Here is a 17,655-nt window from a genome sequence, read left to right as displayed (position 1 = left end):
ACTTCTGCAAAAAGGTATTATAAACTCTAGAATGAGTTATGCAAAGTTGGGGAGAAATGTAGCACCATTGAGTCCTGGATTATTTTCGTGACACCGATGGTCTTCCCCAACATGTTTTTATTTTTAATTTTTATTTTTTTAATATTGGTTTTCAAGTACATTCAATTTTATTTTATATTAGTTTCCTCTGTACAACAGAGCGTTTGGACAATTATTTAATTTACGAAATGGTCCCCTGATAATTCACATACCCACCCAGCACCATCCATAGTCATTATAATATTATTGACTATATTCCCTCTGCTGTACTTCACATCCCAATGACTGTTTTCATTTGGACACATCCATACTCAATTTGTTTTCTAAGGATCATGGCTGAATCCCACTAAGAACTGTATTTCTACTTGCCCATTCAATATTCTCATGTACAGAAAATAAACACCATTAAAACAAAGCTGTGTTTAGAATGCTGACTAGGTTTACCTAAGGGTTTGCCCGTCACAATATTTCCTTATTTTATAGGACAATGTAATTTTTAAGAGACTTTCAAAAGATTCAAAATACATGGAGGAAACATTATGCCATCTGGAATATTTTGCTACGGAAGGTTAGTGAAATTTGGAAATGTTATTTTTAACCACTGAAGTTGTTCTTTCAAGTGTCTATAACTAATGCCTGGGTTAGCAGTCATGTTTTGAATAGACATGTCATATTGTGCTTGGTTGGATTCACAGGAATACGCTTCTCTTATGCTAACCCCTGTGCCCATCCTCCACATTCCGTGTCTGTGCAGTGACAAGATATGTGGCAAATTCCACACTCGGTTACCTACATATGACTCTGCCAACTCTGAACCAGCAGGACAGAGGGGAAAGGCAGGCCAACTCACACTGTGTAGCATCAGCTTGTAGTTACGGTTCCTTTTCTTGGAAAACTCATGTTGTTATTTTCCTGTCCCTCTCTTATTATCCTTATGGCAGTGGCTTATCCCGTGTGAGGGGTACAGAGGAGGCTAATGACTTTAGGAAATAATTCACTGAACCCGTGGTGGAATAGGAAGGGAGTTCTCTGAAAGGCTTTAAACAACACTGATGTCAGGTTTTTCTACAAGTGAATGTGATGAAAGCTGAAGCCTTGCTTAAGTGTTGACTGCTGCTTTCTCTTCATGTGTTCCTAAGGCTACCTGCAGGCATGTATGTGCACACACATGCACACAACAGCACACACACGGCTGCTTGAAAGTCCAGATCTTTCACAGGGTTGCACATTGGGCTATTATTGCTGTCTTGAAATGTACTTTCTGCCACCTCTACTTGCTGATACCTGCTGCTACGCGTATAATGATGGACTGTGTGCAGCTCCCGTACTTCTCCACTGTGAACTTACTCTCATGTCTTCTCATGTACTCTCAAAATTTATAGAAAAGGCAGTTTATATTAAAATACTGTAGAGCCCTGGCTGGTGTCGCTCAGTTGGTTGGAGTGTTTGTCCCATAACCAAAAGGTTGCGGGTTTGATTCCTGGTCAGTGCACATACTTAGGTTGTGGGTTCGATCCCTGGTCTGGGCATGTGTGATCACTGTTCTGGGCATGTACGAGAGGCAACCAATTGATGCTTCTCTCAGGTGTTGATGTTTCTCTCTCTGTTTTTCTCTCTCCCTTCCTCTCTCTAAAAATTCAATGGAAAAAAAATGTCCTTTGGTGAGGATTATAAAAAATTAAAATACAGTAGAGTTGTTTTTAAATTCCCTTTTTAGATGTACGAAAGTTGAATTTGAGTGACCTAAAAACAGTTGGTTTCTTTAAAATTTTTTGAGCATGCTGGTATAAAATGGAACCACATGATGTTAGCTAGGAGATAAGGCATCCTGCTTGCCCCACTGCTAGTGGCGTCATTGGGATGCGCTGTGTCTGTTTTTCAGGCTTGCGAACTCTCTGTGTGGCTTACGCTGACCTCTCTGAGAGTGATTATGAGGAGTGGCTGAAAGTCTATCAAGAAGCCAGCACCATACTGAAAGACAGAGCTCAGAGGCTGGAGGAGTGTTATGAAATCATTGAGAAGGTAATTGCACCTGATCAAGTCATTAATGCCCATGAGTGGCTTACTCACCTCTTGAACAAAGTCTTTGAACAGGAATCTTTTGCTATAGAGTAATGTTTTCTGTTAAGTATCGTAACCATTAACTTTTAATCACTTCTTGCTTTGTTTTAAGAAACTTAGTTTTATGGGCTGTCTGCAGTGTAGCCACCTTCAGCTAAACATTAGTGATATGTTAAAAAGTTCCAGGTCAAAACAGCAGCAATGATTTTCTGGCCTTGCCTAAGATTAGGCTTAATAGGAAGAGCTCACCCTTATTGAGTTACGTGAACAATCAGAATTCATAGGCTGGTTGGACATTGTACATACTAAGAATTTTCATACCTATTTATGAATATTCTACTAATTTTAAGCTTTGCTATTGCTAGTCCATATTGCCTATTTTGATTTTTGTTGTTGTGGTTTCCTTTTTCAGTTTATCTCAAGACATTAGGTAGCATTCTACATATTGGAGTCCCTCTGTTAATGGACAAAATACTACTGAGTAAATTTGAAGATCTTACTGGCTTTACTAAGCAAGTCATAAATGGGGTAGTATCCCATCTAGCAACTAGAAGGGCTCTCTGAAGGGTTGTACAAATAGAAGGTTTTAATAGGCAGAAGGATGTGTCAGGGGAGCTATTAGCAAAAGAAAAGAAAGGATTATTTTTAGGCTAGGTCATCTTTTGTTGGGAAGGGATTGGCAGGGGGTTTATTATGCAGATTACCTCACTGGTATTTCTCAGGAAATTCCAGACTGATTGGTTTAAAATTTTATTCCTAGGAGAGGCTGAAACTGCAATTAAGTTAGTTATTAAGTTTTGGTTTAGTGACATGGCTTAGTGATAGTGACTCCATTTGGCCTACAGTTTTTTTCTTTCTTTTTTCTTCACTTTAACATCCCAAATCTGGGAGTAAATTTCAGCTTTTTCTGTTTCATATCAGCAACCATTGATCCATCCAGTTTTCAGTTTCTTACAACTCTGAAGTTATTACTCAATTGCTTTTTTCATTCCTTTGTGTTTGGGGGTGTTTTTTGCTTGTTTGTTTATTTCCCCTTTGCTTTTTTTATACTCAGTTTTTGAATTTTGTATTCACTTGTCATGTTCATGGAATTTGAATGACAGTAGACCTGAATTCAAGTGTTCATTTGCCTTGCTTTACTGGGAACATTCCAAATTACTTTTAGAGTCAGTAAAAAGCAATTAATTAGGTGACTTGAACATTCAGAGCTAGACATATATGGTGGATGCTCAAGAAATATTTGGCTTTTTCTATCAGTTGAATCAGTGCCAGGTGAGCTCAGTTTCTTTTTTTTAATCAATGAATTCATTTTTCTCATGTTTTAAATGTAACATAATACATTAGTCATTTGTGGAGTGATAGAGGAGGGCTCATGTACTATTAATATCCTCAGGATAAGTGGCCCATGTGCTCTACTTCCAGGGGATTTCTGTTCTGAGGTGCCCATGTACCAAGAAATAAATGATGAGTACTTTGTTGCCTATGTGTATGGAGAGGTTCTAACACTGGGAATAGCTTTGAATAGTCACACACAGCCAGATATCATTAACTATCTGCAAACAAAGGTTTAAGGTTTAATGTAGAGGAAGTATGATGATTGCCTCAGAACATTTTGACTGCCTTTCTTTTGTCAGAATCTTATCATAAATGCTGCTCTCAAGTATGTACCGATCTTTAATTGAAGATATCTTTCAATCTAGAACTTACTGTTACTTGGAGCCACAGCCATAGAAGATCGCCTTCAAGCAGGTGTTCCAGAAACCATAGCAACTCTGTTGAAGGCAGAAATTAAAATATGGGTGTTGACAGGAGACAAACAAGAAACTGCAATTAATATAGGTAATTAATTTTATAATAATACCCTGATGTTGGTTTTTGTGTTGTCTTTAAACTGTCTTGTAGAGTGCCTAAGGGTTCCTCAAATGCACTGAAGATTGTGTTTTATAAAACTCTTCATTCTAAGGTCGAGAAAATTATACTGAAATCAAATGAAGATTGATCTTATGAGCATCATCTGCACATTAAAAACATTAAAACTACTATTGGTAGAAGTGGGGTTCTTACAGTCTCTAAAGGAAAAGAATTTCCTAAGACCTGCCCAGGAGGATGTGGCTCTGTGGTTTGGTTTATTGATGATGCATAATTAAGGGGGTTTCCCTCCTGATTTCCCAGTGACCCATCTCTGTACATCCTGCCATGCAAAAAGTCCAATATTGTCTTCAGTAGGGCTAGAATGAAGGCCACCGCCCAGAGCTTCTGCTCCATGTTAAAGTACAGTCCACTGGCTGAAAGTAGGTAAAGGGATTAGTCAAAGTACATATATGCATGACCCATGGACATGGACAACGGTGTGGAGATCAGCTGTGGGAGTGAGGGTGAGCTGAGTGGAGGGGGGCACAGGGAGAGAATTGGGACAACTGCAATAGCATAAACAATAAAATATTTAAAAATAAAAAAAATCGCACTACTATGAACATTGGGGTCCACAGCTTCTTTTGAATTGGTGTTTCAGGATTCTTAGGGTATATGCCCAGCAGTAGAATTGCCAGGTCAAAAGACAGTTCCATTTTTAGTTTTTTGAGAAAATTCCATACCGTTTTCCACAGTGGCTGCACCAGTCTGCATTCCCACCAACAGTGCACTAGGTTCCTCTTTCTCCGCATCCTCGCCAGCATTTATTGTTTGTTGATCTGTTTATGATGGTCATTCTGACCTATGTAAAGTGGTATCGCATTGTGGTTTAATTTGCATCTCTCTGATGGCTAGTGATGCTGAGCATCCTTTCGTATTTCTATGAGCCCTCTGTATATCCTCCCTGGAGAAGTGTCTGTTCCAGTCCTTTGCCCATTTTTCACTTGTTGTTTTCCTGGGGTAGAGTCGTGTGAGTTCTTTATATATTTCGGAGCTCAAACTCTTGTCCAAGGTATTATTGGCAAATATATTTTCCCATACGATTGGTTCCTTTTTCATTTTGCTGGTGTTTTCTTTAGCTGTGCAGAAGCTATTTAATTTGATGTAGTCCCATTTGTTTATTCTTTCCTTTACATGCCTTGCTCTAGCAAGGAACATGTATAAAGGACCCATGGACAAAGACAATGGCGGCAGGGGTAGGGGTAGGCGGCGCGGAGGATTGAATGTGGGAGGTGGAGGTGGGTAGGGCAGGGGAGAGTATTAGGGGGTGGGAAATGGGGACAACTGTAATTGAACAACAATAAAAAAAAAAGAAAGAGAGAAAATGCAGTCTAGTCCTGCATCAGTCTAGCTTAGCATGTATTTCCAACTATAGTGCATTGCTGTGCTTTGGAATTCAGGCTGCCTCCTGGAGGCCATAGAGAGAACAGGTGCATGCACTGTGTCAGTGTGTGTCTCAAGCAAGAGAGAGAGAGAGCTTCCTCGTTCCCCTGGGGTTGTATCTAGGAGCTGGGGTTTGGGATGGAGCAGGCGCTTTCTCAGGATGACCAATCAACTTCCCAAGTTTTTTGGGCTTTGGATAGGGTCTTTTCCCCTGTTAGACTGACATGTCTCTGTGGTCTAGCACCTCTCCTGCATCCCCCAACAATCTGGTACCAGATGGGGGAAGGGAGGGGGAAAGGGAGGAATGTGAACCCCCTGGTGGAGCACTGGTATGATCCCCTGGAATGATCCCCTGGAATGTGAAAGGCTGTAGCTTCCTGGTGAAGCAAATAGGCTCCTGCTTCCCAGTTTATTAAGCTCAACATCTAGTCTCTTTTGCTTCCCTTCTCAAATATAGCTAAACACCAATAGTAACAAAACTATTATCCTGAAAAGTATTAAACACACTTATATGGGACATAGAATTTAAGAGTTGATTACTTCGATATTCTTATTTCTTTCTTTACAAATTTTAGTTTTAAGAGACTAAGAGCATGTTTTCACTAAGTTCAAATATGCAGTTATTTTATATAATTATGAGTATTTGAATGATTTTACCAATTAATAGGTTTTTCTAAAAGTCTTGTGTTTTTCCCTTCCCCATCTGGGTTGACATCCTCTTTGCTTGCTAAGTATTACAGATATGAAAATTGAAGAAAAGGAATTTAAGTCCAAATAACTTCATTAGTCTTAAAGAGATATATTTAAAACATGAAACAGAATATAATTTTGATTATTTAAATTATTTTAAAATTATCTGGTACTTCTGTCACCATTATGGAGTAACAAGCCACAGTACATATGTGATAAAATGAATATATAAGGACTACATGACTTGCAATGTATTTATGGAAGTAGATGTTCATAGATCACTTCAGAAAGAAACATACTAGAACACCTGATTTTAAGTAGCTATTGTCCTGTTCAGAGTAGTCACCCTGGAATATTACTACCTGAATCTATGGTGCCCCTTTCCATAAACCTTTTCTTTTGAATCAGCTCACATGATAACCTCAATTGCAGTTACCATCTGGAGAGAATTTCATCTTTTTTTAAAAAAGAAATGTAGACAAAAACCATTACTCATTTCTTCTCAAGGCTGTAGCTAATCAAATGCAACTTGGACTCCCAACCAACTGAAACTGAAGTCACATGAGTAGCCTCTGAAGCACCAGTTAGAGACTTTGTCCGTTCATCTGTGCTAGATATCTCTCAAATGCAAGTTTTTGGAGAAAAGAATGATGAAGTTTCTGTGAAGACCCATAGTCCTTTGGTGATGCTGGCAACATTTTTATAAATGAAAGATAATACATTTGTTTTGTTATAATCTCTGTATATATGTATACGTATTGGCCCTTCAGATATAACTTCCCACATAAACTTAGCTATTGATCTAGGGCTCATATAGAGCTTATAAAATTGACTGCTTCCCTGAAATACTTAAAATTTAGAGGTATGTTTTCTACTCTCCTAGAGCAATATGAAAGGAGTGGGTAATCCCCACCAGTTAAAGTTGAACTGTAGTGATAAACTTTTTAAATTTTCTAGATCTTGAGTGTTCCTGTTGGACTAACAGCCTTTCTTCTTCTTCTCCATCTTCTCTTTCTCCTTCTTCTTCTAGATTTAATTTATTTATTTTTAGAGAGAGGGGAAGGGAGGGAGAAAGAGAGGGAGAGAAACATCAACATGTCGTTGCCTATCGTGTGCCCTCTACTGGGGACCTGGCCTGCAACCCAGGCAAGTGCCCTGACTGGGAATTAAACAGGTGACTCTTTGTTTCATAGGCCAGGGCTCAGTCCACTGAGCCACACCAGTCAGGGCCTAACAGACTTTCTATGTCCCCAGCCCCACACTTAGCTTCCCTGAGTGCTTTCTAGTGTTTGCATGAGAAGCGAGCATGCAGGAAAGGGAGCAGCCACCTCTCCCTGCCCCTTAGCCAGATCACCCTGCCCTTGGGAGCACACATGTGCCCTTTCCTGCTTGCTCCTTCTGTTTTTATGAGCTTATCAGAGTCTAGCCAAGTTTAGAATAAACACAAGTAAAAGCAAAGGCCTTCAAATTAACCCAGAAAACACAAATGGCTTCTTATTCCTGAAAGAAGATTTTGCTTGCACACAGATTTCTCTAAGCCTTATGAGATAATTGATACCTGTCCAGTATATAAATAACAGTTGTATTAATTTGTGCTTTTTATCAAAGAATGTATTCTTTGAAAAACATTTTGAAATGTTTGAAATGTGTAGCGACATTTGTTATTTTGGTTCCAGAAGCACTGACATCCATTAGGTATTTTAAAATTGATCTTTTTAGCCAATGCTCAGGACCACTAGAAGATGATGCCTCCTACTTATAAGCTGATTACTTGGCCAAAGTCTTATATTTATCCTGGAGATTTTCTCTGCTTTCTTTTGTGCTAGTGTGTCAGTAGAATTAGGACATCTTTTGGGTGTTACAAAGTTGGCTTTCACCAACTAAGGAACTGATGTTCTTTGGAAAAACTATGTCTGAATTGTTTTTTCACATTGCATTCAGAATTCAAGTTGGTAACCCTGGGTGATACTGAGGGGTTAAATGTCATTTTCTGACTCAGGATATCTGTTGAGCCTACACATGACACAGAGGTGTAGACATCCAGATATTTTATTAGGCTCATTGGTGTCAGACCACAGGCGACAAGTCCATGCAGCACAAGGTCATGCACCAGATCGCCTGGGTTGTGAGCCTGTGTTATTGCCATGTATTCCTTATACCCTCATTAATATGAACCATGATTGATCTACCTCCTATCATACTGACTGGATACTCTGTACATTGTAGTACATTCTATGTGCACTTTAGGGTACCCAGAAGATATTTGGGAAGAAGATCAAGTGTCTGACACTTCTACTCCTAGATGAAATAAGGGAAAGAGAACCGATGAATAGCATGTCTGCTAAGAGCCGGGTTCCATGCTAGGTGTGCTTTCTGGACTCATTCTTCAGTCTTTACACATGAGCAGTCTTAAGCTTGGGGGAAATTCAGAATTTACAAAGGTTACACTCTGCTTAATGACCAAACAAATACTGGGTCTCAGGGTTCTTGACTTCTGGTGCAGGGCTCATTTTAAACAGATTCACATGGCTTTTGCAAAATCCGTTCCCTGAAATTTGAGTTAGCAGACTAGGGGAAGAATGGTTCTATAGTTCACCTATTTGACAATGCACATTGTTTTTATATTTTACCACCTCTAAAACTGGGATGTCTTATGATTGTGGACTCTTACAATTTGAAGAGTGCTGCATGTCCTTACTCGTGCATATAGTTGGGGTACACATTTAGAGGTAACATATGGTGTGTTTGGGTTCTTGGTTTTTTTTAGTATTTGATCTATCGATTATTGTTTAAGAACTGATTTTTAAAGTGTAACTTTTAGTTCATGCCTTGAAAATAAATATACTTAGTCAAATTAAGTTCCAGGATATTTGTGTCTCTTATGAGCCAGTGAGCATTATGTAGATAGACAGTCATCTTGCCTGTGGGTTTTAGGTAGTTTAGAGATGGCATGATGCCAGACTCCTGCTGTGCTGTGCTTGCATTTATGCTAACTAGCTGTGTTTCAAGGAGCTGGCAGTTTTCTTTTTTAGCTGAGAAATTTGGCATCAGCTAGTCTAAAGTGAAATCTTAGATGTAGCCTTTGTGATTTGTGTAGTTGTCATTTCCTTATCACCACTGGATAAAACATCTATTACATTGTTAGACAGTAGATGCAAAGTTTTCAGAATATTTAATTTGTTCCTAATACATGCAGGATGAGAACAAAATCCTAGTGTGTGTTCCATTTTATTTTTTATTTTTATAAGTATATTTTATTGATTATGCTATTACAATTGTCCCATTTTTTTCTCCCCTTTATCCCCCTCTGCCCTGTACCCTGCTTCTCTCAAGCATTCTCCCCACCCCCTTAGTTCATGTTCACGGGCCGTACATGTAAGTCCTTTGGCTTCTCCATTTTTTGTACTATTCTTAACCTCCCCCTGTCTATTTCATGCCTACCAATTATGTTCCTTATTCCCTGTTCCTTTTTCCATATTCTCCTCCATCGCCCTCCCTGCTGATACCCCTCCATGTAATCTCTGTTTCTGTGATTGTGTTCCTATCCTAGTTGTTTTCTTAGTTTGTTTTTGTTTCTGTTTTTCTTTTTTAGGCTCAGTTGCTGATAGTTGTGAGTTTATTGCTCTTTTACTATTTATAGTTTTGATCTTCTTTTTCTTAGACAAATCCCTTTAACATTTCATATAATAAGGGCTTGGTGATAATGAACTCCTTTAACTTTACCCTATCTGGCCTTTCATTCTAAATGATAGCTCTGCTGGATAGAGTAATGTTGGATATAGGTCCTTGCTTTCCATGACTTTGAATACTTCTTTCCAGTCCCTTCTTGCCTGTAAGGTTTCTTCTGAGACATCAGCTGATAGTCTTATGGGGACTCCTTTGTAGGTAACTCTCTGCTTTTTTCTTGCTGCTTTCAAGATTCTCTGCTTATCTTTAATCTTGGGTAATTTAATTATGATGTGTCTTGATGTGTTCCTTTTTGGGTCCAACTGCTTTGGAATTCTCTGAGCTTCCTGGACTTACATGTCTATTTCCTTCATAAGCTTGGGGAAGTTCCTTTCACTATTTTCTTCAAATAAGTTTTCAATTTCTTGCTCTCCCTCTTCTCCTTCTGGCACCCCTATGATTCAGATGTGGGAATGTTTAAAGTTGTCCCAGACGTTCCTGAGCCTCTCCTCATTTTTTTGAATTCTTGTTTCTTCATTCTGTTCTGGTTAAATGTTCCAAGGAATGTTTCTTCCTTTTGTTCCAAATTGTTGATTTGAGTCCCAGTTTCCTTCACTTTACTGTTGGTTCCTGTATATTTTTCTTTATTTCACTTCAGATAGCCTTCACTTCTTTCTCTATTTTGCAGCCGTACTCAGTCATCTCTGTTAGCATCCTGACTACCAGTGTTTTGAATTCTGCATCTGATAGCTTGGCTATCTCGTCATCGCTTAGTTCTTTTTCTGGAGTTTTGATTTGTTTTTTCCTTTGGGCCATATTTATTTGTCTGGGTGCACCTGTTACATTATGAAGGGGAGAGCCTTAGGTGTTCACCAGGGCGGGGCAACCCACTTTGCTGTGTTATGGTGCTGTATGTGGGGGAGGGGTCAGAGAAGGAAAATTACCCTTTGCTCGATTCTCGCCCTGCTTTCAGTCACTTCCCCCACTACCTACAAGCAAATTGCTCCTTCCCAGGTGGGCGGGCTTGTGTACCTTCTAGGACCCCATGGGCCCCTCTAACAGGCTCTCCTCTGAGACTGGCAGTTTCCCCTTCTGCCACAACTTCCACAGGTTTTTACAGGCAGAGGTTTTGAGACTTGCTTTTACTGCTCTGGAACCTTGGGTTGCACGGCCTGTCTCAGTCCCTAGTTATTCCAGTTTATCTGCACGAGAATGTTGGCCCACCTCATCTACCAGCCACCACCTTGCTGCCTCCTCTCCAACCCGGCTGCCTGTATCCACCCCTCCTGCCAGTCTGGAAGAATGTTTCTTTTCTAACTCATTGGCTGTTGGACTTCCATACAGTTTGATTTTCTGACAGTTCTGGTTGTTTTTAAATTGGTTGTTACATTTCTTTTGGTTGAATGAGTAAGTGATGCATATCTACCTATGCCTCCATCTTGGCCAGAAGCTGTGTGTTCCATTTTAAAGTCAGTAAGTTGGAAATAGCTTTCATTGTCATCCATGTCTGAGTTGGAATTGCTGCCACTCCCCCTGCATTTTGCTCTTGATATTTAGAAATCACTTCTTATAGTCTTAGATATTTAATTTTTTAAAAGTGAGTGAATATGGTGCTCACCCATTCACTACCTATAGATTGCCTTGCCTGTTAAAAGAAAGAGAAGTCCCCTTCTCAGGTGAAGCTGGGCCCTATTTGGTGGCATTCACAGTCTTGGTGTTGTTTTTCCCAGAAGTCAGATTATTTCTTTGATCATCTGCAGCTAGTATTGTTGCCTGATGTTCTGCTGCTGGTCTGGGTACTTCCATTCTGTAATTTCTGTAATGGGGAATGGGTTAACTATGAGACAAATTAGAGAGTGAAGTAGAAGAGAAAGTAGTAATTATGCAGTATAGGTATTAAGCATGACTGGTGTTAATAATAGTTATTGAGTAAATGTTAGCTGTAATGTGCCAAATACCGTGCTAAGTCCTTGACGTAAGTTTTATATTTAATTCCCTTTGAGATAGGCATCATCCCCTTTTCAGAGATAGAACTGAGGCATGGAAATATCAAACAACATAGCCTAGGTCACGCAGGTGTGAGAGTGCTGAAAGTCTGAGCAAGTTACCTCCGCACTTGAAATTCACTTACCAGAAGAAAAAATATCTGAACTGGGCATGACCAGAGAAGGCTTCAAAGATGAAATATGATCAAAACTTGAGCCTTCGAGAAATTGTTTAAGAGAAAAAAACAAGACTAAGCACAGAATGGGTTCTGATAGCCCAGTTTGGGGAGAAAATCATGAGGGAAGGCTGAGTGTGTTCTTACATGTGATGGAAAATTCCTGAGAAGGGTCCGAAGGATCTAGAGGGAAAAGGTGCCCAGGTGTGGCTCTGTGGGCTAGTCCTCAGCTTCCTGGTTCTCCAGGTGACGGAAGGACTCTGTACTGAGGCTGTGTGGTTCCATCTGGGATAGAGTAAGGGCACCACCTTTTATTGTCAATTCCTGATGTGTGGCAGTATGCTTCACACACTCACACTCAAATACTGATTGATTACTTCTTCTGTGAAAGTATTCAGAACAAGCAACACACTGAAGGTTTAGAACCATGTTGAATTCCAAAGATGGGTAGCTTAATTAATATGATCTTAGGATTTATGGTCAAGAAGGATAAATTTTTCCTAATCCTTCCAAAACTGTCACCAAAAGAAGTGGATTTGGATATTTCTAATAGTATGAGCTTAACTCAGAAAAAGAGACACTGATTTCAAGATCTGAGAGATTTGGTTTGGTAATATTTTCTAGTGTGAATTGTCATTTTATTGACTTAAAATCAAGTCCTCTCTAAGTGCCACGGACTCTGTACTTTTTGATTTCTCTGAATGTTGATTGTAGTCAGGTAGTTGAAAGACTAAGACCTTTATAGTGTGCCATTCATTTCAGCTGTAGTAAAAAGTGAAACCCCCGAGGTTCTCGTCTCAGTCTTTTTATGGTCATCTTGTTAGACTGCGAGATTAAAGAACTTGATCTCAATTTACAAGTGTGGATTGACATTTCATACCTGGCTCTTCTCCAAGAGTTGATCTCATTTTATCCCAAAACATTAGAAATCAAGCACGCCAAACCTAGATTGACATAATTTGATTTGCCACATTAGCTAAGTCGCAATTAACTGTGTTAAACTTCCATGGTCTGTCTAGTGCAAGTGTTCTGTGTGATAATTCTGTAAGCAAAATCTCACATCATTTTCAAATTTTTTTAAAAAAGAAAACCAATCTGTTTCTTCTCAGAAAGCTTTAGTTTTGTATATTTAAATTCATGAAAGTGTCAGTGGTTTTATTTATACCCTTCTCCCTGTAATGGCTAAAAAAATACTTAGTTTTCCCACAATATCTTTGTGCAGCTTCAGTTGTCAAGTGGCATTTTGCTTAAATTGAAAAATATAGAACAAAACAGCAAGCTAGGGTTTAAAAATTACAGCTTGCTTCTGCAGCTGTTGTTTAAATCAAAAGCTACCAGCAAATCCTTTTGCATCAGTTATACTAAATTTGTAACAGTCTATATTGCATGGAGTTGTTGGAAGTCTCCCGGGATAAAGAAAGAGTAAGCCTAACATTGAGGGAAGTGATTAAAGTCGCAATATCCCCTTTTGTGAATGAAAAGAAAATATAGACCTCCTTTCTGGACCTAATCTAAGACTTTATAGGAAGGAGGAATACATTTGTAAAAATTTAATGGGAAACAAAGAGTTCAATTATTTTAGTTTTACCATGCAGAAATTTTACTGGCATTCTGGGACATTCTCATTTTTACTCATCACTATTGTTAAAATCCAGACTTGAACAAGTTTGAAAATGCATAGAAAATTGTTTCATTTTTCCTCCCCCCTCCTTTTTTTGTTTTGTTTTAGAGGTTTAGCAGGTATTTGCCCATGTGGTATTATGATTTTAAATTATCGGTTTATTTAAATTTTTAAAATAATATGTGGTGGTTTTAACAAGTAAAATAGCCTCATTCCCTTGAGATAGCTGTTGTTAGCAGCCTGGGCTATAGTTTTATGCTATTGTTTTAAAAAATAACATTTGGGATAAAAGCCATAATTTTGTGCTTTAGAATTTGTGTTCTGAGGTGATTTACAAAATATTGCCCTCAAATGAGAGTGTAGGATATACTTTGTATGTTCCCAAATAAATAAAAAATATTTATTGTCTCTCCCCTCAACAACAACAACAACAACAACAACAAAGTTTTTCTTGTTCTTAATTTTTGTCTGTCTTGCATGTGATTGTGTATCTTTTGATAGTGTTTCCCCAAGATGAAAAGAGAACCTGCTGAGGGGAATTGAGCATGTAAATGCAACAGTTCTGTGACTTGGCCACTCTTCAATGCCTGTTTCCTTTTCCAGTTTAATGTAGCACCTGTGGGTATGAATATGCCAGCTGTTCTGCGAAGGGGAGTCCTGGCTCCTTCTTGCTTTATGAGCAGCATTGGTTAAGACCCTTTCTTTTTTTAAAAAAAATTTATTTATTTTTAGGGAGGGAGAAAGAGAGGGAGAAAAAATCAATGTGGGAGAGACACATCAACCTGTTGCCTCTGGGGACCTTGTCTGCAACCCAAGCATATGCTCTCACTGGGAACTGAACCGGTGACCTTTTGGTTTGCTGGACGACATTCAACCCACTGAGCCACACCAGTCAGGACAAGGCCCTTTCTTGAGATTATCACATATGTACTTGCTCCAAGGTTGAAATTCTATGTGCTGATGATTTTTTTCATTTTCTGTAATCATTGGTCTGTTTTCTTAAGGTACTGAGAAAAAACTGGTTGCGAGGGCCAATTTTCTAAGTGGAAGACATCTTTTCTTGTCTTTTCTTAATGAGATAAATTGAGATAGGGATTGGTGAAAGCACATGCTGATGCCAGCTCCCTCTCCAGGGTCACTGAGAAGATGGAAGGCGATTTGAAAGAAAGACTAAAGGGAAGGGACTAGTCAAAGAACATGTATGAATGACCCATGGACATGGACAGAGGGATGGGGATTGACTGTGGGAGCGGGGGCGGGGAGGGCAGGATGGGCAGAGGAGCAAAAGGGCAAAAATGGGGACAAGTACAATAAAATAACAATTTAAAAAAATCCTAAAAAAAAGAAAGACTAGAGCTCCAACAGACACCTAAGTCCTGGGATTTGCTGGAGGGCCTTCTCCCCAGAGCATGTGCATTTGAAGGCAAAGAGTCCGGGGAGGGTCTCACCTTGGTCTGTGGTGTCACGGAGTGTCTCCAGTTGTCTAGGAGTGAACTGAAAAGCCTGAGTAGGAAAGAGCCTCACAGAAAATAATGTACAGCTTCTGGGAGGAAGGTAGAAAACAATATCTTGCATCATTTATAGAGATAACTTTATTTAAAAAGGTGATGGAAATTGTTGATAAGAATTAGTATTGGAAGAATTTTGTTCTAAAACAAACTTTTTAAAAAAACTCAGGTTTAATTCTTGAAATGGAGATTGCTTTAAACTTTTGGTAGGTAAAGAAACTCCCTCAATATATAATAGTATTCCTTTGAAATCTTGTGAGAAGCACCTGTTTTTAAAAAAAGCAAATTAGGGATCTCAATATGATAGGCAAGTTCATGTTGAAATCTCAGAGCACCATGAGATTTCATTTGTCTTCCTAACGTGTTTGCTGTTATTTTAGATAACCCAAGGCTTATCCTAATGTTCTAGAAGAATAAAGACAAATCCACAGAAAATTGACAAGTATTTATTCTGGCCATTAGTTATGAAGACCTTCCCAACCTGTTCTGTTCAAGCTGTCTGCAAGAATCGCAATCAATTTAAACTTACTTTTCTACCTCCCACTTTGGCTCAGTTCTCTCATATGAACCAACAGCTATAAAATAGTAAGAAGAAAGATATAACAAGGGAGGCTGAATTTAAACAGCCACTTAAAAATGTTTAGGTCATGGAAGGAATGATAAGTTCATGTGTGTTGTCTCTTCTTTTACTTAGGGTATTCCTGCCGGTTGGTATCACAGAATATGGCCCTTATCCTACTGAAGGAGGATTCTTTGGATGTAAGTAGTTTTTCAAAAGTTGCATTTGATGTAATTAAAGTCTTTGTTTAAAGACTATGACTAATTATCAGGATTTATTTTTTTACTAAACTATTGTAAAACTGTGTGTTTCTGTTTTTATTTATGAATGAATGACAAAGTCATATCTTTAAACGTCAAAATAGTTAGCTTGGAACATTGCAATGTGATAATACTTTATTTTACTCTACTAGAATTGGAGTTGTGCATTTAAAATTGGGTAGTTTTCATCTGTTTTAACTTCTGGTTATGATTTGTGTTAAGTGGTCATGGTTAATTCCAGTGTTGGTTAACAAGCAGACTTGTAGGATTTCCCTTCTAGTACAAACTTAAAAATAAAGATAATATTGAAGTGTCAGGAGGTGTTTAAATTTATAGAACAGTAGGATACATATGCAATAATTCGCTCACATCCAATGCCACCAGCATAGAGAATTGGATGGCATGGTTGTCTGAGCATTTCAGACCTGGACCTACCCCATGATGGCCTGGAGCCACTGATGAGCCCGGGGTAGGAGCCCATCAGAGGGTAACCAGTAATCTGGGAAGTGGTTTGATATGAAGATGTGAGCTCACCGATGAGAGTTATTTGTCGGGACTTTTAACAAGGGCTTGTTACTGGCAGGCACTCACACCACAATTTCAGTAAGAATGTATAAATGGCAATGCTAGGCGCAGATGACAGGGTTACTTACTGTTTTAAATGGAGGGGTATAATACAGAGATTTCTGTGCTTGCAGATTGGCGAGGCCATGGATCCTTCTGTGAAGGCCAAGGCACTCTCCTCTCCCTCTTTAGGACTCTAAAGCCAGGAGTCAGGGAGGGTCTCCGTGCTTCTAAGGCACCATTGGCCCGATATCCCCACTCTGGCTTGAAGGTTTAAGGATTTATTTCAATGTGCCTCTTAACCTTTTGCATCTCTGCCAGCAGGAAGCCCAGAACTCGCAGGTCATCCCTCATTTCCTGGACTCATTCTCCCGTGCTCTGGGCTCTTGCGGAAACTTCCTCTCCCCAGTGTTCCCATTTCCCCAGCACTCCTATCCCACAGGCCTTTATTTTTCTCTATAGAACTTTTCACCTTTGGAAATAATGTGTATTATTAACAGATAATTACAATATAAAATATATAATAATTGTGATAATATTATATATTATAATGTAATATAAAATTATAAAAAGGTAACATAAGATTTATCCTTTTAACCATTTTTAAGTGTAGAGTTCACTGGTAGTAATATGTTCATATTGTACAGCCATCTCCACCATCTGTCTCCAGAATATTTTCATCTTACAAAACTAAAATTCTATACCCCTTCAGCAACCTCCCCACTCCTCACCCCCAAATTCCTGGTAACCACCATTGTACTTTCTGTCTATGTGAACCTGACTATTCTAGGTATAGCATATAAGTGAAATCATCCAGCATTTGTCTTTCTGTGACTGGCTTAAATCACTTAAATCACTTAGCAAAACGTTCTCAAGGTTCACCCATGTTGAAGCATACGCCAGAATTTGCTTTTTATTTTTTTTTAAGGTTGAATAATAATCCATAATATGTATGTACCACATTTTGTTTATCCATTTATTTGTCAACAGACATTTGGGTTGCTTCTGCCCTTTGGCAATTGTGAATATTGTTGCTATGAGATGGGTACAAATATCTCTTTGAGGCCCTTCAATTTTTTTGGCTATACTATTCCAAGAAGTAGAATTGCTGGATTATATGGTGATTTTATGTTTAACTCTTTGAGGTGCTGCCACATTATTTTACATTCCCAGCAGCAGTGCACAAGTGTATCAATTTCTCCACATCCTCACCAACACTGTTCTTTTCTTTT

General features: G+C 38.8%; 1 protein-coding gene across 1 annotated transcript in view; it reads left to right on the top strand.

Annotated features, from left to right (window-relative positions):
- The window catches only part of ATP8A2 (ATPase phospholipid transporting 8A2), a 523,880-nt gene that overhangs the window by 110,624 nt on the left and 395,601 nt on the right, over nucleotides 1-17,655 (top strand). The window contains exons 20-23 of the mRNA XM_054577153.1: nucleotides 523-607; nucleotides 1,922-2,061; nucleotides 3,801-3,939; nucleotides 15,735-15,799. Of these exons, the coding sequence (XP_054433128.1) occupies nucleotides 523-607; nucleotides 1,922-2,061; nucleotides 3,801-3,939; nucleotides 15,735-15,799 (429 nt within the window). The remainder of the gene's footprint in view (nucleotides 1-522; nucleotides 608-1,921; nucleotides 2,062-3,800; nucleotides 3,940-15,734; nucleotides 15,800-17,655) is intronic.

This window comes from Pteronotus mesoamericanus, unplaced genomic scaffold (genome assembly GCF_021234165.1).
Source record: "Pteronotus mesoamericanus isolate MK-2021 breed Mesoamerican mustached bat unplaced genomic scaffold, CSHL_Meso_final contig_41, whole genome shotgun sequence".
Lineage (NCBI taxonomy): Eukaryota > Metazoa > Chordata > Mammalia > Chiroptera > Mormoopidae > Pteronotus > Pteronotus mesoamericanus.
This window is presented reverse-complemented; position numbering and strand designations above follow the sequence as displayed.